Source organism: Leucoraja erinacea, chromosome 27, assembly GCF_028641065.1.
Source record: "Leucoraja erinacea ecotype New England chromosome 27, Leri_hhj_1, whole genome shotgun sequence".
Taxonomy (NCBI): Eukaryota; Metazoa; Chordata; class Chondrichthyes; order Rajiformes; family Rajidae; genus Leucoraja; species Leucoraja erinaceus.
In genome coordinates, this window is record NC_073403.1 from 6,231,911 (window position 1) to 6,257,650 (window position 25,740).

The 25,740-nt window shown below is 48.9% G+C and overlaps 1 protein-coding gene across 2 annotated transcripts; it reads left to right on the plus strand.

Moving 5' to 3' along the window:
• The first annotated feature begins 547 nt into the window (after positions 1-547).
• Positions 548-25,124, plus strand: sp2 (sp2 transcription factor). Of its 2 annotated transcripts, XM_055656917.1 has the most exons (7): positions 548-647; positions 7,647-7,782; positions 9,934-10,013; positions 12,635-13,895; positions 16,873-17,083; positions 18,258-18,451; positions 21,711-25,124. In XM_055656917.1, exons 3-7 carry the CDS (start codon positions 9,948-9,950, stop codon positions 21,812-21,814), a joined length of 1,836 nt encoding a protein of 611 aa, XP_055512892.1. In that variant the 5' UTR covers positions 548-647; positions 7,647-7,782; positions 9,934-9,947; the 3' UTR covers positions 21,815-25,124. The 2 variants fall into 2 exon arrangements, with proteins under 2 accessions (XP_055512892.1, XP_055512891.1); XM_055656916.1 differs by lacking the exon at positions 7,647-7,782.
• Positions 25,125-25,740: the final 616 nt, after the last annotated feature.

The window sequence follows — 25,740 nt, forward strand, 5'->3', positions numbered from 1 at the left end:
TTTGATGCGTGCGCGTCCACCCCATGCAGCGCGCGCTTCCCGTCCCCGGGAGGCACGGCCGTCAATCACCGCCCCCTCGCTCCCATTGGTCGCCCGGACCGTCACTCCCGACGCTGACCAATAGAAAGCCCGGCTCCTCCCCACTTCCTCTGCGGGATGACGTCAGTCGGACGGCGGGCCGTCAGCCGCCGACCAATCAGCGGTCGGGTCGACTCCGCCAGGTCCCGCCTTCCACGTCGTGACGTCAGCCGCCCGTGGCCGTACGCCGCGTCCGATTGGCCGGAGCCGCTGCCAGTCAGGCCCTTGGTGTGGGCGGGACCCGAAGGCGATTGGACCGACCCGATGCCCGTCAGGCGGGAAGTGGGCGGGACCCGCCGGCGATGGGCGGGACGTGCCGGTGATTGGATCGACCCGGTGTCCGTCAGACGGGGAGTGGGCGGGACCCGCCGGCGATGGGCGGGACGTGCCGGTGATTGGATCGACCCGGTGTCCGTCGGACGGGGAGTGGGCGGGACGTGCCGGTGATTGGCCGGAGCCGCTGCCAGTCAGGCCGGCGGTGGGCGGGACCCGATGGCGATTGGCCGGCGGCGGCGGCGGCGGCGACGCTCCACTTTGACCCTCTTAAAGTGAATAAAACATCATGAGCGGTAGGTCGTGGTTTTGTCAAATATATGTCGTCGGTTCTGAAGTAAATGTGGGGCCTGGTGTGTGTCGGTCGGCGGGACTGGGACTGGAGCCGGGGCGTCGGGCCTGCGGGCGGGCGGGCGGGCGGGCGGGCCGAGTGAGCGGGGCGGGCGCGGGCTGGCGGGCGCGGGCTGGCGAGGGGGGGGGGGGGGGGGAGGGGAGTGACGGCGGGCGGGCCGGCCGGGCCGGCGGCTCCCGCTCCCGCTCCGTGCATCGCTCCCGCTCCGTGCATCGCTCCCGCAGCCCGATGCAGCGCCAAACCTATCTCACGCCCTCCAATGCAAACTCCTGCACATTGCAAAGTTTTTTTTTTCCTTCCTCCTCCTCCTCCTCCTCCTCCAAACAAAATGTATTTGTTTAATTTGCCAGCCGAAATCGACATTTATTATTGTTTTATTTTTTTCTCGAAGCTGCCGGGGTTCCCCGTCGTGCCAACATGGAGATGGCAAGGTGCCCAACCATTGCCAGGAGGCGGTTCCGGCCGCCCCGCCTTGCTGCCCTCCTGTTGAGGGGACGAGGGTGTGAGTTTAGAAGGTCCTCAGCCAACTTGGGGTAGAGAGGTCGGAGATACCCGACCTAGAGTTGGGGGTAGAGGGGTCAGAAAGCCTGACCTGGGCCTGAGGGCTTGGGGATTTGAACCAGATAGAGTAAAGGGTTCAGAGAGACTTGACATAGACTTGGGTAGTAGAGGGATTTGACCCAGACAGGGGATAGTGGGGTCAGAGACCCTAACCTAGACTCTAACCCCTATTAGAGATACCCGACCCATATGGGGGTAAGGGACCAAGAAACCTGACCTAGATTTGGGGGTAGAGGGTACCAGGGTAAGGGTTTCAGGGACTGTGGGGTGAAACTAACTAACTAATGTAGGAGAATGGGGTTGAGATGGAAAGAAAGGTCAGCCATGATTGAATGGCAGAGTAGATTCGATGGGCCAAATGTCCTAATTCTGCTTCTAGAGCCTATGAACCCAGACCTAGGGGGGAGGGGGAAACGGGACCTGCGAGGGGCGTGACCCAGACTGGGGTCAGAGGGACCTACTCCAGAATTTGTGGTGAAAAAATAGATGTTACAGCAGTTAATCTAATGTTAATTACTTTTCACCTCTCCACTCGACAAATGTTTAATACCAAAGTCAAGTCAATGTTTCCCGAGAAGCTTTGGATTAAAAGCCAAACATTCTACCCTTCCACAGGTCAGTGGCTCAAGGGTGCAACAGGTAGCCTGAGCACAGCAGTGACAGCTGTCTGCCAGCTGTGGGTAGGTCTGCCAGATGCGGTGACTCTTGATCCAACACTGACCTATATTGTGGAGTGATTTTTGACCACTGTGCGAGCCATTTCACTCCCTTAGCATTAGTCACTGTTAAACCAATCTCTATAGTGGATTATTAATAATTTCCCTACTAGCCGAAGCATTAATCACTTATTGCTGTAAGGTGCTGTTAGATTATGTGCAGGAAGGATCTGCAGATGTTGGTTTACACTGAATATAGACAAAATGTTGGAGTAACTTAGCGGGTCAGGCAGCATCTCTAGAGAAAAGGGATGGGTGGTGTTTCTGGTCCAGACCCTGGTTGAGAATCACCCATTCCTTCTCTCCAGAGATGCTGCCTGTCCCGCTGAGTTACTCCAGCATTTTGTATCTAACTTTACTGTTAAATGATGTTCATTTATATTATATACTACATCACAGTGCATTATTGTCTTGTGGGTAAAAGCAGAACCAAAAAACCATTGGAGTAAGACTGTCCCCCCAATAAATCCCAGAGAGAATTTGAAGGAAACCTTCTATAGAGAGTAGGGAAACTGATTAGCTCCCATGGGGAGGAGTTGAGGTGAACAACGGTTTAAAGATGGATAAACACAGATGGGAGAGAGAAAAGGGTGAGTGAGTAACACTGGAACGATGAGTGAGGCAAAAATACCAGTGGACTGATAGCTTCAAATGACATCTGAGGTGTGTGCATTCAATGTTTTGTCTTCACTGTGAGGAAGCTGTACAAAAATCGAGTTCAGTCTTGTTTTTAACCGTATCACAGAATGCTGTCGTTCAGTTTATGCATGCAAACTAACTATACAGAAACTGCACGGTTCACAGTCACGCGATGTATTCTGTCCTGACGCTCAGACGTTTGCTATAGAGAAGGGTAATATTTTTGATACATTGTTGACAGAATCTCAGAATGGGGGAGGCCATTCAGTGCATTGTCCATTCTAGTCCCCTGTTCTCTCCCTGCAAATTTGTTCCCTTCTGAAACTTATTCAGCTCCATTTCGAACGCTGCAATTTAATTCTTTTTTTAGGTTTATTATTGTCACGTGTACCGAGGCAGCGTGTAAAAGTTTTGTTTGGGTGCGATCCAATCAAATCAAACAATATTGTACATGAATACAGTCAAGCAAAGAGAGAGATACAGAGTGCGGAATATAGTTCCCAGCAGATAAATCTCTTCTGCATTCTAGTTAGAAGTTAAAGTGTGGAACCCAGCGCTGGATGCATTATGTGACTTAGGCCAAACAGAGTTCTATAAAGGATTGTGAAGACTTCTTGTGCTCAGTGTCTCTGCTTCTGAAGCCCAGGATCACTTTGGTTTTTAAACCGCTTTTAGTTCAGTTTAGTTTATTGTTGCATGTATCGAGGTATAGTTAAAAGCTTTTGTTGTGTGCTATCCAGTTAGCAGAAACATACATGATTACAATCGAACCATTTACTGTGTATAGGTACATGACAAGAGAATAACGTTTAATGCAAGGCAAAGCCAGCAAAGTCCAATAAAGGATAGTCTGAGGGTCACCAATGAGGTAGATAGTAGTTCAGGACTGCTCTCTGGATGTGGTAGGATGATTCAGTAGCCTGATAACAGCTGGAGAAGGAAGAAGAGGGAGTGACCGGGGTGCGACTCGTCCTTGATTTTGCTGCTGGCCTTGCCGAGGCAGCGTGAGGTATAAATGGTGTCAATGGCAGGGAGATTGGTTTGTGTGGTGGTCTGGGCTGAGTCCACAAATCCCAGCAATTTCTTGCGGCCTTGGATGGAGCTGTTCCCAAGCCAAACTTTCTCAACCTTCCCTGCTATTTTCAACAAAATACGCACCTATCTGCCTGTGTATCCATGCAGTTACCATATAACAATTACAGCACGGAAACAGGCCATCTCGGCCCTTCTAGTCCGTGCCGAACACTTACTCTCACCTAGTCCCATCTACCTGCACTCAGACCATAACCCTCCATTCCTTTCCCGTCCATATACCTACCCAATTTATTTTTAAATGATGAAATCGAACCTGCTTCCACCACTTCCACTGGAAGCTCAATCCACACAGCTACCACTCTCTGAGTAAAGAAGTTCCCCCTCATGTTACCCCTAAACTTCTGTCCCTTAATTCTCAAATCATGTCCTCTTGTTTGAATCTTCCCTACTCTCATTGGAAAAAGCTTATCCATGTCAATTCTGTCTATTCCTCTCATCATTTTAAAGGCCTACCAAGTCCCCCATAACCTTCTATGCTCCAAAGAATAAAGACCTAACTTGTTCAACGTTTCTCTGTAACTTAGTTGCTGAAACCCAGGCAACATTCTAGTAAATCTCCTCTGTACTCTCTCTATTTTGTTGACATCTTTCCTATAATTTGGCGACCAAAATTGTACACCATACTCCAGAATTGGCCTCACCAATGCCTTGTTCAATTTTAACATTACATCCCAACTTCTATACTCAATGCTCTGATTTATAAAGGCCAGCACACCAAAAGCTTTCTTTACCACCCTATCTACATGAGGTTCCACCTTCAGGGAACTATGCACAGTTATTCCTAGATCCCTCTGTTCTACTACATTTAGTTCTGCCCCATTAGAATTATGCTCAAGAAAAAACAAAATGCTTGAGTAACTGTGGGTCAGGCAGCATCTCTGGAGGAAATAGATAGATGACATTTCTTGTCGGGACTCTTCTTCAGACCCGACCCGAAATGTCACCAATCAATTTTCTCCAGAGATACCGCCTGACTCGCTGAGATACTCCAACATTTTGTGCCTTTGATCGAAACCAACCTGCAATTCCTTTTTATTAAATTCGAATTGTGCTCCTTCGTTTATATTGTTACCTCTAAAATGTAACACTTTGAATTTCTTGACATTGCATTTCATCTGCCACCCATCTACCGTTCCACCAGCTGATCTACATCTTGAAATCTGGGCCTATAGCCCTCATAGTTCACTGCAATTCCAAGTTTTTTTGTTAGTTGCAAAGTTGGCGATTAAACTCAAGGTCAAGGCATGAATATGAAAAGCTATAACGCTCGCACCCAGCCCCTGGGGAGTTGCTCTGCACACTTCCCTCCATTCTGAAACGCAAACACCTGCTTATATATAACCATATAACAATTACAGCACGGAAACAGGCCATCTCGGCCCTTCTAGTCCGTGTCGAACACGTATTCTCCCCTAGTCCCATCTACCTGCACTCAGACCATAACCCTCCATTCCTTTTCCGTCCATATAACTATCCAATTTATTTTTAAATGATAAAATCGAACCTGCCTCCACCACCTTTACTGGAAGCTCATTCCACACAGTTACTCTCTGAGTAAAGATGTTCGCCCTCATGTTACCCCTAAACTTCTGTCCCTTAATTCTCAAGTCGTGACCTCTTGTTGGAATCTTCCCTACTCTCAGTGGGAAAAGCTTATCCACGTCAACTCTGTCTATCCCTCTCATCATTTTAAAGACCTCTATCAAGTCCCCCCCTTAACCTTCTGCGCTCCAAAGAATAAAGACCTAACTTGTTCAACCTTTCTCTGTAACTTAGTTGCTGAAACCCAGGCAACATTCTAGTAAATCTCCTCTGTACTCTCTCTATTCTGTTGACTTTGCTTTAGCCTCTGATTCCTTTAACTGAAATAATTTTCTATTAATGCTGTTGCAACTTCTTTTATTCAGTGGCAAAGTGTTTTATTATGCGATGGGTGCATTATTTGGCAGCTTTCAGTGCACTGCTGTCACATGTTTCAGTTCACTGAGTGGTGTGTTGCAGTCAGTGTTGTGCTTTACCTTGATCATAAGACATAGGAGCAGAATTAGGGCACTCGGCCCATCAAGTCTACTCCACCATTAAATCATGGCTGATCTATCTCTCCCTCCTAACCCCATTCTCCTGCCTTCTCCCCATAACCCCTGACACCCCTACAAATCAAGAATCTATCTCTGCCTTAAAAATAACCATTGACTCCACAGCCTTCTGTGACAAAGAATTCCACAGATTCACCACCCTCTGACAAAAATTTCCTTCTCATCCCCTTCCTAAATGAACGTCCTTTAATTTTTGAGTCTGTGACCACTAGTTCTAGACTCTCCCATTAGTGGAAACACCCTCTCCACATTCACTCTATCCAGGCCTTTCACTATTCTCTAGTTTCAATGAGGAATCACCCTCATTCTTCTAAACTCCAACGAGTACAGGCCCAGCGCCATCATATGGTAACCCACTCATTGCTGGGATCGTTCTTGTAAACCTCCTCTTGATCCTCTCCAGAGCCAGATCATGACTCATCTATGTTTCCCTCTCAACCCCATTCTGCCTTCTCAGTGTAACCTTTGACACTCTTATTAATCAATAATCTATCGCTGCTTTAAAAATACCCAACATCTTGGCCTCCACTGCCGTCTGTGTCAATGAATTCCACAGATTCCCCCCCCCCCCCCCCCCCCCCCCCTTTCTGGCTGAAGAAAGTCCTCCTCATCTGTATTTTAAAGGTACGTCCTTTTATTCTGAGGCTGTGCTCTGGTCCTAGACTCTCCCGCTTCTGGAAATATTCTTTCCACGTCCGATCTATCTAGGATTTCTGATGAAGCTCACTACTGTATTCTGTGATACAGTAATACTGTATTCTGGAGAATAGACCTCAGCTATGGGAGGGAGCATAACTGCTTGCTCACTTTTATTCAAAGTATTTTTGTGTGCTTGCCCATTGCTATTTATTCTGTAGTGAAAGTAACCGCAGATGCTGGTTTACACCGAAGATTGATACAAAGTGCTGGAGTAACTCAACAGGTCTGGCAGCACCTCTGGAGAAAAAAGTTGAGTGACATTTCGGGTCAAGACCCTTCTTCAGACTGAAAGTAGAGGGGAAGGAACTGGAAGTTAGAAAAGGCCAGAACAAAACAGGACCCGTAACAGATGACCAAGGAAGGGTGGCGCCTATTTATTCCGTGTTAGGGTGGCATGGTCACTGTCGGCACTGGCTCAGTGGGTAGTGCTCTTTCATGTTAAAAGGTTATGGATTCAAGTCCCATCAGAGCCGTAGGCACAGAAATGAAGGCTGATTAGCCCTGTTTATGGGTGAAGTTGAGATAATTACACAAGTTTGTCATGTAAAGGGGACAAACGGTAAGGAAACAAGAGGAGGAGTGAATTGTAAGGGCACTCATCTTCTATCCCTGAGACCCATGTTTCCTTTATCCTCCATTTTTCTCTCCCATGGGCCCTTCCACCGATATCCCTTCCTCTTGCTTTACATTTCACACCTCTCCTCATCTGACACGTTTTGTCTCCTTTTCATCTCTTGTCTTTGTCCACCCATCTGCCATTCAATCCACCCCCCTCCCCCTCACCAGTATCCACCTATTACTTATAGACATAAAATGCTGGAGTAACTCAGTGGGACAGGCAGCATCTCCGGAGAGAAGGAAAAGGTAATGTTTCGGGTCGAGAACCTTCTTCAGGCTGATAAACGTCACCCATCCCTTCTCTGGCGAGATGCTGCCTGTCCTGGGTTACTCCAGCATTTTGTGTCTATCTTTGATTTAAAGCAGCATCTGCAGTTCCTTCCTCCACCTATCACTTTGCTGCCAGGTTTATTTCCCCCGCCTCTCCACAACTCTTTTCTGGCTTTCTCTCCTCATTCGTCACCCCCGGTCTGAAGAAGGGTCTTGACCCAAAACCTCGCCTGTCCATTCCCTCCACAGATGCTGCCTGACCCGCTGAGTTCCTCCAGCACGTTGTGTTATGTTCCTGAGGTGTTCTGCTTGGGTTTACACAACATACCCAGGCCTTTGCTGCCTGTGCTGATGTAAAAGACTCCCTGCTCCTATTTTGAAAAAGGTGGGTGAGTTTAGCCACATATCCTAATTATTACTAAACCCTCAGAACATTATTCAAATAGTCAAATATCCTCCGTAGATGCTGCCTGACCCATTGAGTTACTCCAGCACTTTGTGTCTATCTTTGGCATATACCAACATCTGCAGTTCCATTCTACTCAAATAGTCACTGTCCTTGAAAGGCTCCAGCAGGCAAACAGGGCCATTGGTGTCGTGCCAGCTCTGTGCAAGGGCAGCTTCACCTGCAAATTATCATCCCCTCTCCCTCTTAACCTGCAAATATTTTTCTTAAAACTCTTTACCCTGTTCAGTTAAACTCTGTGGATGAATCTTCCCTGACAACGCCACCCCAACAACTTTCAGCACTTGCAGCAAGTTTCCAGACTTGTCCATTCTGTGCCCTCTTGTTCCTGTTCGCTCTCCCCATGGGAACAAATTCTCTCTAGCAATAGCTTTGCCCCACCGAGACCTATCGTGATTCTAAACCGATGGGGCAGCATAGTGGGAGAGTTGCTACCCCACAGCACCAGAGACCCGGGATCTATCCTGACTACGGGTGCTGTTGGTACAGTCTCCCTGTGACTACGTAGGTTTTCTCCGGGTGTTCTGGTTTCCTCCCACACTCGAAAGGCGTACAGGTTTGTAGGTTCATTAACTTTGGTAAAAAAATTATAGATTTCCCCTCGTGAGTAGGATAGTGTTAGTGTGTGGGTAGTCGCTGGTCGTTGTGGGCCGATGGACCTGTTTCCAGGCTGTATTCTAAAATCTAAAACTAAACACCTTCATCAAATCCCCTCACAACCTCCGCTCTCAGGTGAATAACCCCACATCCAGTGTCTATCCACGCAACTAAATACCCTCGTTTTTTAAAATAAGCCCATTAAATCCCTCCTGCACCCCTCCCAAAGCCTTCACTATGTTACTAAAGTGTGGCACCCAAACCAGGCACAGTTCTCCAGTTGTGACCAAACAATGAGTGAAGAAGAGTCCCAGCCTGAAACGTTACTTATCCATGTTCTCCAGGGATGCTGCCTGACCCGCTGAGTTACTCAAGCACTCTGTGAAACGTCAGCTATCCATGTTCTCCACAGATGCTGCCTGACCCGCTAAGTTACTCCAGTAGTCTGTGAAACGTCACCTATCCATGTTCTCCAGAGATGCTGCCTGACCCGCTGAGTTACTCCAGCAATCTGTGTACTTTTGTTTTGGTAACCAGCATCTGCAGTTCCTTGTTTCTCCAATGTCTTATAAATGTTTATCATGACATTCTCTCGCATCCCGTGGCAGCTTGGTCATGGTTATGGGGAGAAGGCAGGAGAATGGGGTTCGGAGGGAGAGATAGATCAGCCATGATTGAATGGCAGAGTAGACTTGATGGGCCGAATGGCCTAATTCTGCTCCTATGTCTTATGACAAGGTACTCCTATTCCTTGTGACCTTATCTGACACTTTTTTGTCTCCTTTTCACCTCAAATCTTTGTCACTTAGCCCACCCATCAGTCAATCACCCCTCACTTGTACCCACCTATCCCTTGGCCGCTTCTGTCCTATCCCCACCTCTACTTTACAATTATCTCCCTCTTACTCCATCAGTCTAAAGAAGAGTCCCAGCCCAAAACGCCGCCTACCCACTCCCTCCACAGTTGCTGCCTGGCTCACTGAGTTCCTCCAGCACTTTGCGTTTTGCTCAAGATTCCATCATCTGCAGATCCTTGTATCTCCTTTGTCCTCATTGCAACTGGATTAATGTGTCTGAACAGTCCTTGTCTGATTCACCTCTACCCCATTGCGGACTTTAGACTTTATCACTGGAACTGGTGCGCTACAATGCTGAGAATTATATTCTACACTCTGAACTATATTCTGCACTCTGTATCTTCCTATCTATGTATAGTGTTATACATGCTATAATATTCTTATAATATTTGATCTGATTGGCTGAAACAAAGCTTTTCACTGCACATGACAATAACAAGCCTAAACCAGTTGCAATATTCAAATGTTCCATGTTTAAATGTGTCTGGGAACTGGCATCTGTAAAGATACGGCAGGAGCGGCCAAGGGAACTCAGGGCTGAATTGATCAGGCTGCCAATGAAGGTGATTGCTGTCAAGGAACTGGTTGTGATTAATCAATACGTCTTGTCTTTCAGACCAGCAGGACAGTATGGCTACCACCACCACTATTAATTCCAGCGAGTACCTCCAGCCAACAGCTTCATCAGTGACAGAGGTACGGCAACCTTTTCTCTGCTGTAATACCTGCCATCTCACAAAGCCCTGGCTCCTGGAGTCAGCTATTCCCCCCCCCCAGGAGCATCTTCTCCCCATTGTGGAGTGGCGGTGGAGGCAGATTCAAGAACAACATTTCAGAGGATTTTTAAGAGGATTTTACGAGGATGTTGCCAGGACTCGAAGGCTAAAGTTATGGGGAGAGGCTGAGCAGGCTGGGACTCTATTCCTTGGAGCGCAGGAGGATGAGGGATTACCTTATAGAAGTGTATAAAATCAAGAGGAATAGATTGGGTAGATGCTCAGAGTAAGGGAATCAAGAACCAGAGAACATAGGTTTATGGTGAGAGGGGGAAGATTCAATAAGAATCTGAGGGGTAACTTTTGCACGTGTATGGAACGAGCTGCCGGAGGAAGCAGTTGAGGCAGGGACTATCGTAACGTTTAAGAAACATTTGGACAGGTACATGGATAGGACAGGTTTAGAGGGATATGGACCAAACGCAGGTAGGTGGGACTGGTGTAGATGGAACATGTTGATCGGCATGGGCAAGAAGGGCCTGTTTCCGCTCTGTAAGACTCGATGACTCTAAATGGGTATGCAGAGAATGGAGGTGTGTGCATCCTTCAGCTGTTGGGCGGTCTGCTGCTTCTTGAGTCATGGGGAAAAACAAGTGGGTGCAGCATCCACTTTGACTGTGGGAAACCAACCTATTCTTGTACATTGCCTCCCCCTTTCTGCCAATATAATCCATCCCAAGTTTTCATGACACCCTCGCACCAGTCACTAGTGACTAGGCAGACACCCACCTGTACCGTGTCCTTTCTTTATGTTCGTTGCCCGAGTGGAAATGTCAAAGACTAGACAGCATAGCTTTAAAGTGTGAGGGGGAAAAGTTTAAAGGAGTTGTGCAGGGCAGGTTTTTGTTACACATGGGGCGGTGGGGGGCTGGAACGTGCTGCCATGGGTGGTGGCAGAGGCATATATGATAATGGCAATGTGTTCAAGAAGGAACTGCAGATGCTGGAAAATCGAAGGTAGACAAAAAGGCTGGTGAAACTCAGCGGGTGCGGCAGCATCTATGAAGCGAAGGAAATAGGCAACGTTTCGGCCTGAAACGTTGCCTATTTCCCTCGCTCCATAGATGCTGCCGCACCTGATAATGGCAATGTCCAAGATTAGAGAGCATTGCTTTGAGATGAGAGGAGCAAAGTTTAAAGTCTATTTCTGTGAGATGTGCGGGGCATGTTTTTTTTACACAGAGGGTGGTGGGCTCCAGGATCATACTGCCAGGGAGTGTGGTGGAGGCAAATACGATGGTGGCATTTACGTGGCATTTCAGAGACTTTTGTATATGCACAGAATGGTGCGATATGGACACAGACATTGTGGGCCGAAGGGCCTGTTCCTGTGCTGTACTGTTCTATGATCTAGTCTGGTGTCAGCTTGCACAATAGGTGTAACTAGCAGCAGATGCCAGCCTGGCAAGGACTCTGATGTGTGACTGGCACACATGCCCACTTGCCCACACAAAGAGGAATGCTGCTGGAGCAACTCTGCGGCGCGTCCTCCTGATGGGCCGGCCCTGCCGGGAGCCAGCATGGACCTGCTGGGCCAAACGGCCTCCCACTAACCTGATAAGCAGTCGGGCAGATGGAAGCAATCCCATAGCAATATTTGAAGAAGTCAGTTTTGAGATATGGAGATCAAACGGGCCTTTCAACCCACCGCCACCGACCATTGTTCACCCGTTCACAACAGTTCTACGTTATCCCACTTTCTCATCCACTCCCTGCACACTAGGGGCAATTTACAGAGGGCCGATTAACCTGCAAACCCGCACGTCTTTGGGATGTGAGAGGAAACCGGAGCTCCTGGAGGAAACCCACACAGTCACGTGCAAACTGGAAACAGTAGTCATTGAAACTAAAAATAGGTTGCCCAGTCATTGCTGGTTTTGGGAGCATGCGGTGTGTATATTTGGCCAGTGTGTTTCTTCCATTACAACAGAAAGCATGGTTTAGTTTAGTTTAGAGATACAGCGTGGAAACAGGCCCATCGGCCCACCGAGTCCGTGCCGAACAGCGATCCCATCAACATTAGGGACAATATACAATTTTACCGAAGCCAATTAACTTTACTGCAACAAAACTGTACAACTTTGGAGTGTGGGAGGAAAGTAGAGCATCTGGAGGAAACTCAAGCAGGTCACGGAGAGAACATACAAACTCCGTACAGACAGCACCGTACGGATAGTCAGGATAGAACCCGTGTAACTGGTGCTGTGAGGCAACAACTCTACCCGCTGCGCTACCGTGCCATCACTGTTCTCGATACTGCGTGAGATTTAACCTGCTTCTGGATGTCAAGCAAGTTTTTAAGAGAGCGTTAGATATAGCTCTTAGGGCTAACAGAATCAAGGGATATGGGGAGAAAGCAGGAACGGGGTACAGATTTTGAATGATCAGCCATGGTTACATTGAATGGTGGTGCTGGCTCAAAGGGCCGAATGGCTGATGCTGATTTGAAGGGCCTACTCCTGCACCTATTTTCTATGTTTCTACGTCATAAAAGGCGGTGTACAGGTGTCTAAGGTTTTGTGTTCTCTTTCTCTGCTGCAGGATTCGCAGCCCTCCCCTTTGGCTCTGCTGGCAGCCACCTGCAGCAAGATCGGCCCCCCGGCGGCAGAGTCCGGCTCCTCGCCCTCCCCCGTGGCGGTGCAGGTGGTCACCAAGAAGCTGCCGCTCCTGAAGCCGGCTCCGGCACCCAACGGGCAGAACGGCGGCAACCTCAGCTTCATCACGGCCAACGGGAAGGTCTTCCAGCTCCAGGGGTCGCAGGTTGTCAGCTCGTCCAACTCCGGCCAGTTGTTCCTGGCCGTCCCTAACCAGGCGGCGGCTGGCAAGAGCATGCGGCCAGGGCTTCAGTACCAGGTGGTGCCGCAGCTCCAGACGCTGGGCGGTCAGCAGCTACAGATCGCCAATGTCCAGCAGAACATGGCGGGTCAGATCCAGATCATCCAAGGCTCCAACCAAGCCTTCGTCACTGCCACCACGCCCAAGTCCTGCTCCCAGACGGTGCAGGTGAAGTCTAGCCCCTCCCCGCTGCGGGTGCAGTCCCAGGGCAACGTGATCAAGCTGGCGGGGGGCGGAAACGTGGCGCTCTCCATGCCCGTGAGCAACCTGATGGGGGCGGGGGACGGAGTGCCGGTGCAGGTTACGAGTGAGGCGCTGTGCGGCGGTGGCTTGGCCAAACCGGGCAAACGGTCGCGGAGGAAATCGGCCAACCCTCCCCCGGTCATGGCAGAAACGGTGACTCTGGTGGAGGCGACTTCGGGCAGCGTGTTACAGCCGGGCACCAACATGGTACTGCTGCAGAGCCCTGGCTCCAATGTGTTGCAGCAAGTGCAGGTGGTGCAGCAGAGGCAGGAGCAAGCCGTGCAGAACATCCCGCAGCAGGCCATCCGCGTGGTGCAAGCGGCTTCCATGAGTGGCCACACCCTGCCCACCGTCCCCCAGAAATCCCAACAGACCTTCCAGATCCAGAGCAGTGAGCAGAGCTCCGGCCCTGTCATCATCCGCGCCCAGTCCCTCAACACCCCACATCTGAACTGGCAGGCTGTGCCCGTGAAGACCACCTCCTCGCCCACCTCCAGTCCCCCGGGGGGCAGCACATTGTCCCGGATCGCCCCAGTCGGGGGCGGGAAGAGGTCCACCTCAGGCTCCATGATCCGCAAAGGGAACGCCTTGCCGAGGATCGCGCCGGCCGGTGGGGCCATCAACCTGAACACCGCGCAGTTCACCTCCGGCCAGTCCATACAGACCATCAGCATCAACGGCCTGCAGGTGCCCGGCGTTCCAGTCACGGTCACCAATGCTGCAGGTGAGGGATACTTAGACCAGAGCCCTGTCCACCATCTGCACACTCACCATCATCATCCACACACACACATCATCATCCACACACTCACCAACATCATCCACACGGCCACCAACATCCACACACTCACCAACATCCACACACTCACCACCACCATCCACACATCCACCACCATCCACACACACACATCATCATCCACACACTCACCACCATCCACACACACACACCATCATCCACACACCCACCAACATCCACACACACACACACCAACATCCACACACACACATCATCATCCACACACTCGCCACCAACCACACACACACACCAACATCCACACACCCACCAACATCCACACACACGCACCAACATCCACACACACCACCACCATCATCCACATCACCAACATCCACACACTCACCAACACCCACACACACACCACCAACATCCACACACTCCATCCCACACACTCACCACCATCACACACACACTCACCACCATCATCCACACACTCACCACCATCCACACACATCACCACCATCCACACACTCACCACCATCCACACACACACATCATCCATCCACACACACACACATCATCCACACACACACCACACATCATCATCCACACACACACACATCATCACATCCACACACACCACCACCATCATCCACACACCCCACAACATCCACACACACACACCACATCCACACACACCCACCACCACCATCCACACACTCACCAACATCCACACACTCACCAACATCCACACACTCACCCACATCCACACACACACATCACATCATCCTCACACTCACCACACACATCCACACACCACCACAACATCCACACACACACACATTCATCACACCACACCACACACCACACACATCCACACACACACACCACCAACATCCACACACCCACCAACATCCACACACACCATCACATCCACCCACACCACCACCATCACACACACACACACCAACATCCACACCACCCACACGTCCATCCACACACTCACAACATCCCCACACACACACATCCACACTCACCACATCCACACACTCAACAACATCCACACACTCAACAACATCCACACATCCACACACTCAACAACATCCACACACTCAACAACATCCACACACTCACCAACATCCACACACCCACCAACATCCACACACCCACCAACCTCCACACCCACCATCATCCACACACCCACAAACATCCAACACACCCACCAACATCCACACACCCACCAACATCCACACACCCACCAACATCCACACACCCACCAACATCCACACACCCACCAACATCCACACACCCACCAACATCCACACACCCACCAACATCCACACACCCACCACCACCATCCACACACCCACCACCACCATCCACACTCACCGTCATCATCCACACATGGAGCAGGTAGTGCGAAGAAAGCAGGGAGTCTGCAGGATTTGGACAGGTTAGGGAGATTGGGCTGAGAAGTGGCAGATGGAAAACAGCGTAGCAAAGTGTGGAGTCGTATGTTTTGGTGGAAGGAATAAAGGCGTAGACTATTTTCTAAATGGAGAGAGAATGTAGACATTGGAGGTGGAAAGGAACTTAGGAGTGCTGGTGCAAGATTCCCAAAAGGTTAATTTGCAAGTTGAATTGGTAGTGAGGAAGGCAATTCTGCTCCTATAACTTATTAACATGAACATAGATAGGGGCGACAGTCAGAACCTTCTCCCCATAATGGAAACGTCAAAGACGAGTGGACATAGGTTCTGGTGAGAAGGGCATTGTTGATAAAATCTATGCAGGGCAAGTATTTTACACAGAGGGCGTTGAGTTCCTGGAGCCCGTTGCCAGGCGTAGTGGTGGAGGCAGATACAATAGTAGCATTTAAGAGACTGGCTAGGCACATGGATATGCAGGGAATGGAGGAATATGAATTATGTGCAGGCAGATAAGAGTCGGTCTTGGCATTGTGTTTAGCACAGACATTGTGGACCCAAGGGCCTGTTCCTGTGCTGTACTGTGTTCTATCAGTGTACAGGTGATTGCTGGTTGGCACGGACTCGATGGGTCGAAGGGCCTGGTTCTGCGCTGTATCTCAAGTCTGAAGGATGGTGTTGCTGACGTAAGAATGTGAAATGGGCAATAAGAATTCTGGAAGACGCAAGGATCTGCAGATGCAGCGTGAAGCGCAAGATAGCAACCCAGCGGGTCAGGCAGCATCTGTGGAGTGAATGGACAGATGACGTTTTGGGTTTGGGACACTTCCTCGGACTCCACCTGAAAGATGGCCTGTCCATTCCCTCCGAGGGTGCTGCCTGACCCGCTCACTTGCTCCAGCACTTTGATTTAAGATGAACATATTTGTAGTGATTCGGGACCTAAAGCAGTATCTTTTCAGTTTAGTTTCTGTTCAGTTCAGTTTGTCACTTGTCACACCGAGGTACAGATTGCGTGGGTGTTGAGTGCTAACCAGTCAGCGGAAAGACAATATATGATTGTATTTGAGCCAATTTAAGGTAGAAATGTTGTAGGAGTGGAGATTTAAGAGTGTGGAGCGATTATAATATGCAACTGTAGATCTGCTTCTGTGGCCAGCACACAAATAGTCACCTAGGTTGGGCACCATCTTAGAGAGTAATCTTTTAATGCGATACGGGATATATCTATGAATTAGTGTAATTAAGATCGCAAGGAGAAAAGTCAATGTAGGCACTGAAGATGCTGGAGTAACTCAGAGAGTCAGGCAGCTTCTCCAGAGAAAAGGAATAAATTACTTTTTGGGTCGAGACCCTTCTTCATACTCAAACACAAAATACAGGAGGAACTCAGAGGGTCGGGCAGCTTCTCTGGAGAAAAGGAATAGATGACGTTTCGGGTGGAGACCAGCAGACCCTTCAGATGGGCAGCACAGGGAGATGTGCTGAATGGCCTCTACTGCATACGGCACCTCACTGGAGACTCTTTGATTTTGCAGGGCAGCAGCAGCTGAGTGTTCAGGCAGGGGTGGTGTCGCCAGTCTCTGCCAACAACATCACCATCACGGGGCTGAGTCCCAGCCAGCTGAGCCAGCTACAGGTGGAGCCCGCCCTGCCAGCAGACGACATCAGCGGGCAGCAGGGGCAGCAGACCAAGAAGATGAAGCGAATGGCCTGCACCTGTCCCAACTGCAAGGACGGCGACAAAAGGTACGCCCTGCTTTTCATTCTGAGTAAAGTTTATTTTTGGAGAAAAAAATCAAAGGTGGCGGATACCCATAAATGCAGATACTCGCATACATGCGCACGCATGCGCGCACACACACAGGCACACAAGCGCACACAGACAGACACATGCACAGAGACCCGTGCGCGCACACACACACACACGCACGGGCAGACACATGCACGAGACCCGTGCACATACACATGTGCACATGCACATATGCTCACACGCACACATATATACACACACACACGCGCATGCACAAACACATAAACGCGCGCGCATCACACACACACGCACGCACGCACATAAACGCACACACACACACACACACGCACACAGTCCTGGGAGGCATGAGGGAGCAAGATTTTACGGTCTGTTTCCCCGAGTCTTTGCTCTTTGTTTATCCATATCAAGTAGCTATCTGATCTCTTTCAACAATTCTCACTGAATCCATTTCCCTTTCAAGCAGTGCATTGATGATCGCAGCTACTTGCTGTTGTAAACGTATAATCATCTCTCCCTCACCCTGTTTCTCAGACCCTGTCACAGCTTTCACCAACGCCTTTGTTCTGCAATCTCTCTTTCTAATTGTCCCCATTAACCTATCATCCAGATAGCTTCATCAATAGCCTGTCACCATGGCAACTCTGCCCTCAACCTATCATTATTATTGAGATGGGACCAAGATACAATGGAGAAACTGTTTTGCTATGGAGGCAAATTATATCATACATGTATTCAGTGGTGCAGCGGTAGAGTTGCTGCCTCACAGCACCAGAGACCCGGGTTTGATCCTGACTACGGGTACCGTCTGTACGGACTTTGTACGTTCTCCCTGTGACCACGTGGATTTTCTTCGGGTGCGATTATCCCATACACCAGCGCTATCCTGCACACACTAGGGACAATTTACAGAAGCCAATTAACCTACAAACCTGCAGTCTGGGAGGAAACCGGAGCACCCGGAGAAAACCCAAGAGGTGACGGGGAGAACGTACAAACTCCGTACAGACAGCACCCGTTATCAGGTCTCGGACGCTGTGAGGCAGCAACTCTATTGCTGCGCCACCGTGCCGCCCAAGTGACTGGAGATCCTCACTAAAGCATTGACGGTGAAACGCCAGTGTTAACAGAGTGCCTTTGGTTTAATTGCAGAAGTGGAGACGTTGGGAAGAAGAAGCACATTTGCCACATTCCAGGTTGTGAGAAGGTTTTCCGGAAGACGTCTTTGCTGCGAGCCCACGTCCGTCTGCACACGGGGGAGAGGCCGTTTGTCTGCAGTTGGGTCTTCTGTGGGAAGAGGTTCACTCGCAGCGACGAGCTACAGAGGCACGCCCGCACTCACACAGGTCAGGCTGCAGCCTGGGGGATAGAAACATAGAAAATAGGTGCAGGAGTAGGCCATTCGGCCCTTCGAGCCTGCACCACCATTCAATATGATCATGGCTGATCATCCAACTCGGTATCCTGTACCTGCCTTCTCTCCATATCCCCTGATCCCTTTGGCCACAATGGCCACATCTGACTCCCTCTTAAATATAGCCAATGAACTGTGGCCTCAACCACCCTCTGTGGCAGAGAATTCCACAGATTCACCTCTCTGTGTGAAAAAAAAAAATTCTCATCTCAGTCCTAAAAGACTTCCCCCTTTTCTCAAACTGTGACCCCTTGTGCTGGACTTCCCCAACATCGGGAACAATCTTCCTGCATCTAGCCTGTCCAACCCCGTAAGAATTTTGTAAGCTTCTATAAGATCCCCCCTCAATCTTCTAAATTCTAGCAAGCGGAATGCAGGGGACCCCTCAGTTAGTGATGCACGCTGAGAATGCCTCAGTGGAGCTGATTCCCTTTGCAAAGAGAGGAATAGATTGGATAGACGCACTGAGTCTCTTGCCCACAGTAGGGGAATCAAGGACCAGAGGACATACGTTTAAGGTGAAGCGGGAAAGATTTGATAGGAATCTGATGGATAACTTTTTCACGCAAAGGGTGGTGGGTGTATGGAACAAGCTGCTTGAGTAGGTAGGTGAGGCTGGGACTTTAAGAAATAGTTAGACAGGTACATGGATAGGACAGGTTTGGAGGGATATGGACCAAGTGCAGGCAGGTGGGACTAGTGTAGCTGGGACAAGTTGGGCCGAAGGGCTTGTTTCCACTGTGTCACTGTATATGACTCTAAATGTCTCACGTAGAACCTTGAAGAGTACATCGCAGGAGCAGGTCATTCGGCCCACAATGAGGGGAGACATTGTAACCTTTAGAAAGGAGATGAGGAATTTCTTTAGTCAGAGAGTGGTGAATCTATGGAATTCATTGCCAGAGACGGCTGTGGAGGCCAAGTCATTGAGTATCTTTAAGGTGGAGATTTCTAGATTCTTGATTAGTATGGGTGTCAGATGTTATGGGGAGAAGGCAGGAGAATGGGGTTGAGAGGGAGAGATAGATCAGCCATGATTGAATGGTGGAGTAGACTTGATGAGCTGAATGACTTAATTCTGCTCCTATAACTTAATGTCTGTGCTGAACATGATGCCAAGACCATCTGTCTGCGCATAATCCATGCGTGTGCAGTTAGATGAGCTAGATAGGGCTCTTAAAAATAGCGGAGTCAGGGGGTATGTGGAGAAGGCAGGAACAGGGTACTGATTGGGGATGATCAGCCATGATCACATTGAATGACGGTGCTGGCTCGAAGGGCCAAATGGCCTACTCCTGCACCGATTGTCTATTGTCAGTTCTGATCGCCCTAGGCCAAGTTAAACTGATCTCATCTGCTTGCACATGATCCATATCCCTCCATTCCCCTTACATCTATGTGTTGATTTAAACGACTCTTAAACACCACTATTGTATCTGCCTCCACCACACCCAAGGCGGCACGTTCCAGGTCCCCACCACCCTCTGTATAAAAATCCTATCCCCGCAAATCCTATCCCTCGCTCACCTTAAAGCAATGCCCTCTGAAGAAAGGTCCCGACCCAAAACGTCACCTCCAGTTCTCCAGAAATGCTGCTTGGCCTACTGAGTTACTCCAGCACTCTGTGTCCTTCCCTCTAATCTTTGATATTTCCACCCTGGGGGAAAAAAAGGTTTTGGAACTGTCTACCTTGTCTATGCTTCTCATAATGTTAGTTCTGAGATGCAGCGCGGAAACAGGCCCTTCGGCCGACCGGATCCGCACCGACCAGCGATCCCCGCACTATCCTACTACTAGGGATATTATATACCTCTAACAGGTCCGTCCCCCCCCCCCCCCAGCCTCCAACATTCCAGACAAAACAATCCGTGCAACCTCACCTTGCAGCTAATGCCCTATAACTCAGGCATCGTGCTGGTAAACACCCTCTGCACCTATTCCAAAGCCTCCAAATCCTTCCTGTAATGGGCTAACCAGAATTGCATGCAATACTCCAATCGGAGTAATCCCCACCCTAAGTCCGATAAAGTAGCATCATGACTTCCTGATTTTTATACAATAAACAGGTGGCATGTTATTACCTGAAGTCGCGTCTGCCAATATTCTTATCGCCAGGTGAATTTCAGTAAATTAAAGGCATAATAGATTGCTGCTAAAACTGGCCTTTAAGGTTTGTGCAAGCATCTATTTACTGAATTTGTTTGGCAGATAAAGTCAAATGCTTGTGTGGCAATTTTCTGGGGGACAGGCAAAGCCTGGTAAGTGATAGGTGGATACAGATGATGGGTGATCATGGCAGAAAGTGATGGAGGCTGGAAGTGGAAAGGAGACAAAATGGTGGAGAGGAGGAATGCAATGTAAAGCAAGGGTAGATATGGGTGGAACTACTTCAGCAGCTCAGGCAGCATCTGCGGAGAGCGAATGTGGGTTAATATTCCAATTAATAAACTTTCATCAGAACCTTGTCTTAAGATGGACGTTGATTATCAGGTGTCTTCAATGTAGACTGGGATGTGTTTACTGCTTAACTTCTTCAGGACGATAATTATTATAGTGGGAAAAAAGAGTGGTTCCGAGGCGTAGCGGTAGAGTTGCTGCCTTAGAGCGCCAGAGACCCTGAGCTACGGGCGCTGTCTGTACGGAGTTTGCATGTTGGCAAGCTGGCCATTCGCGAGTCAAGATGTCAGACGGTGGAGGGCTCTACCCGAGCTGGCTGCCTGCCCCTTTTCCGGGGTTACGTCCGTGCCCGGGTGAGGTTAGAAAGGATATACGCCCTGTTCAAGGGGACCCTGCAGGAGTTCCGGGACCGCTGGGCTCCGCAGGGTGTTGAATGTATCCTCAATAAGGATTGTATCATAGTTGTAGTCATATTATGGATATATGTTTGTATTGTATTATGGTGGTGGGTTCTGGCTTGTTTTATTGTAGTGTAAATATTTTTAAATAATTGAATAATTTTTTTGATAAAATTTAAAAAAATTAAAAAATTAAAAAAAAGACATACAGGTTTGCAGGTTAATGACTTTGGTGAAATTGTAAATTGTCCCCAGTATGTGGGATAGTGCTAGTGTACGGGGTGATGACTGGTTGGAGCGGACTCGGTGGGCAGAAGGGCTAAAGTGTAAAGTGTACATGTGGGGCAGGGTGTTGCAGCCCGAGTAACGTTGCTGTGTGCTGCTTGTGTGTTGCAGGTGACAAGCGCTTCGAGTGTGGTCAGTGTCACAAGCGCTTCATGAGGAGTGACCACCTGACCAAACACTACAAAACGCACTTGAACACAAAGAACTTGGTCTAAAGTCGTGTGGGACACTGGGGAGACTTGGTCTCCAGAACAACAGAAGTCAAAACATTTTCATTTTCATTTTCGTTTTTTGCATTTTTAAAGAAAGAAAGAGACAAAAAACGTTTTGCCGGATGGAGGGAGGCCTGGACTCTCCCTCAGCTCCCTGTGCTACCCAAGCAGAGGCACGATGTTACTGCAGTAACGCGGGTCGGCAGCAGGAGGCGCCGGCCGGTATGAAGAGCACAATTGGTTGTGGGTGAGAACGAGCGCCAAGTACTGGTGCAGTAAAGGTCAGAACGCCTCGTCTCAGTCTTGGTCGTTCTGTCCATTCCTCCCTGTATAACACAGTCGCAGCTTTGCTGATGTCTTGTTTTCTAATGATAAGATGCCTTAGATTTTGTCAGACCCAATAATGAGAGCATTATACTTCGATTGAGCAGAGCCTTTCAAAGAGTCACTTTGCTTTTTTTAAAATAATTTCACAAAGCAATTTTTTTTTTTCCCCAAATGTGATTCTGCCCTCAGGATCATGAAATGATTTTTGATCGTACGATTCATCTTTGGACTCATAAACGAGGAAAAAGTAACTAATTTGTTTTTTAAAGAAGTATTGAATTTTTTAATGAATTGTGGGATTGTAGTCCCCGCAATGTTTATTAGAGTGATGGCCATCGTGTTTACAGTCGTTCCAGAGAAATATCAGTTGTATTTTTGAGCTCTGATTGGAAGGAAATCGGATTTTATTTTAGTATATGTTTTGGATGTTATAAGATTACTGGTAATAAATTTCAAAATTGGAGATAAACAGGATGGGTAGGTATGGGGGTGAATGTGAGGCTCTGGGCAGGCCCCTTCATCCTATATAACGGTGTGGATCTTCACTAATGAGCAGTGAGTGGAGGGTGAACCCTACTCCATTCCCCCCAAATTCTCTATATCATGGGTCAAATCAAACAGGATTGTTTCCACTGCTGCTTGGCTGACAGTAGCACAGTCAGCAGCTGCCAGGAAACCTTCTGCAGTTACCACATGGGATCTCGGACCGAATGAGTGTGCTGGTCCGGATGATCACAAGCCTGGCAAAGTTTCTCGAGTCTGCTTCCTCCACCCTCTCGAATCCCACCAGCCCCAGAGTTGGTGACTTACAGCTGTCACTAAGTCGCCCAAACTGGTGGTTTGACCACAAGCCTAGGCAGGTGTCGTTCCCGTCCACATGAGCCAACACGAGTGTGCCATTGAACGCTGAGCATGAACACTAACCATGGGCATGAGGGCCGGGGGGGGTGTGGCAGCAGTCAGATGCCCTGCAAACGCCACACAACTCCATTGGAGTTAGTCAAGATATGGGGAGACCAAGATAAATCTTTGATCCATAATGGCTGATCACGGGCAATTTTTGCCAGGGTAGAAACAAGGTCCATTTCCAGAAGGTCCCACAAGTAACTGCAGGAAACGTGGAAGTGTCTGTTCAATTACTGTTCATGAGATTTAGGACATTTGCCCAGTGTGACAATTTGGGAAAGGGTTGGTCTTTATCCTGGTGTGAAACACAAGCCCATTGAATCATCTAGGCTGTTGTAAGGAAGGCAATCCTAGAGTTGGTTCCTTGGTGGATCATGCATTCTTTCCTGACTGATGTCAAATTTTATTTTTCTTTGAAAATAATAAGGAATTGCTTAGCTTTGCTTCATGTGGGATGAGGTGCAAGAAATAGTTTGTCTCTACTAAGATTTCTCCACTGAAACTCCCATTCACCCAAAACCGTGATCTTTATAGAGGCGCTAATTACCTAGTTCTGGGCCTGAGCTTTGGTGAGGTCTCATGGACAAACTAATCATCTCCAGATTGCCTTGTGGCATCATAGAATGAATGAGCACAGAAGGAAACCACTTGACCCATTGCATCTTTGCCAGCATTTGGAATTCGACCCAGTACTCTGCAATCATTTATCCACTTCTCCTTGGAAAGTTGCTACTACTGTCCGCTAGATCACAACATCCTCACTGGAGAAGCAGAATTATTCCATCTTCACCTCGCTGGTTATTCTACTAGTTGCCTTCAATCCGTGTCCTCTGGTCCTTATCAAAGCCCTCCATGTCTTTGACCACCTGTTAGCTCTCCTCTTCAATCCTCCTCTGCACTCCATGGGAGGACCCTAATTATTCCCCAGCTAGTCCACATTGACTGAAGGTCCTGAAACTTGGATTAATTTGGGGAAAACTCAGCCAATTTACCTCTTTTGCACTGGGTGCACGCGTTTTTTTTTTAATGCAATCATAAATTCATAATTCTAGCAGTAGAATTAGGCCATTCGGCCCATCAAGTCTACTCCACCATTCAATCATGGCTAATCTATCTTTCCCTCTCAACCCCATTCTCCTGCCTTCTCCCCATAACCCCTGACAACCCGCACTAATCAAGAATCTGTCAATCTCCGCCTTAAAAATATCCATTGTCTTGGCCTCCACAGATTCACCATCCTCTGACTAAAGAAATTATTTGACTCGCCTCCTTTGTAAAGGTATGTCCCTTTATTCTGAGGCTGTGTCCTCTGGCCCTGGACACTCCATCTAGCGGAGGCATCCTCTCCACATCCACTCTATCTAGGCCAACAGTGGGCAATGTGGTGAATGTTTCTAGTCTCTGCTCTTCATTGCCACCTGGCCAATTACAGTGGTGAGTTGTGTCGGAAGGGTTTGCAGGACTGGGAGTAGCGGTGGAGCCAGAGTCCAGTCAGCTGTAGAGTAACCACGATGGAGGCAAAGTGAAGGGTCAAGTTGTGCCCCAGGCCTCACAGTGAGTTGCAGCGCTGTGCAGAGCCTTCTCCTGATGGCGACTGGTCTTTCAGAGGAGCGGCGTAAATGGATATTAAAAAGTGGGCACTGAGCAGGTGGTTTGTGCTTCAGGCTGCACCTTTGGAAAGTTGGCCGATATCTGAGCTTCAGTCTGGCGCAAACTAGAACTATCGGTGCAGTGTCTTTGATCCTTGCCCTTTTCTCACAGCTCCTCCTCACCACCCCTTCCTTGCCCCTCCCTCACCCCAACTCCCTTTGGGCTCGATGGTTGAGTCTGGCATCTCCTACCTCCAAGTGCTGGGGGTCTGATATTGTTACAGCTGGCAGCACTGTGCAGTGGCAGGACAGCTGCGGAGGGGAGGGGAGGGGGTGGCTGGGATCCTGGGAACACTGCGCAGTCTGCCGCTGTTTGTTTCTTATAAGTGCTGTCTTAGCAAATAGCCTTTGTATGATGAATACTGCTTTGATTTATGAGGTGTTGTAAATGTTCTTTGGTATATTATATAGAAAAATAAAGATTGGCAGCGGAGGCTTTTGCTGGTGTTTAATCTGGTGGTCATGAGGTGAGCTGAGCTGATGTGTCCTCTGATTGGAAGTGGAAGATGCAGGAGCGACTGCTTACAACAAAGGAACAGGCCACTCTGCCCAACTGGTCCATGCTGGCCCCTGAGAGCCTCCCGCCCTATTGCAGCACCTTCCACTCTTGTGCACTGCATCGGTTTATCTCTGAATGTGAAACAATTTGGTCATTGAAGCAATGGCAAGGTGTGGCAGTGAACGACCAACTATGAGCTGTGAAGAGATCAACAGCATCCTGCAAGGGACCAGAGGTGCAGAGGATGAGATCGGAGCCCTGAGCTCCTGGGCCAGGAATATGAGGTTTTATTTAAGACCACACTAAGTCAAAGATCTCACTGAAGACCTGAAAGACTTTGAGCTTTTTGTTTTAAAGATACAGCGTGGAAACAGGCCCTTCGGCCCACGGAGTCCCTGCCGACCAGCGATCACCCATACACCAGCAGTGGCCTTACACACTAGGGGCAATTTACAGATGCCAATTAACCTACAAATCTGCACATTATCGGAATGTGGGAGGAAACCGGAGCATCTGGAGAAACCCCACGCGGTCACGGAGAATGATAG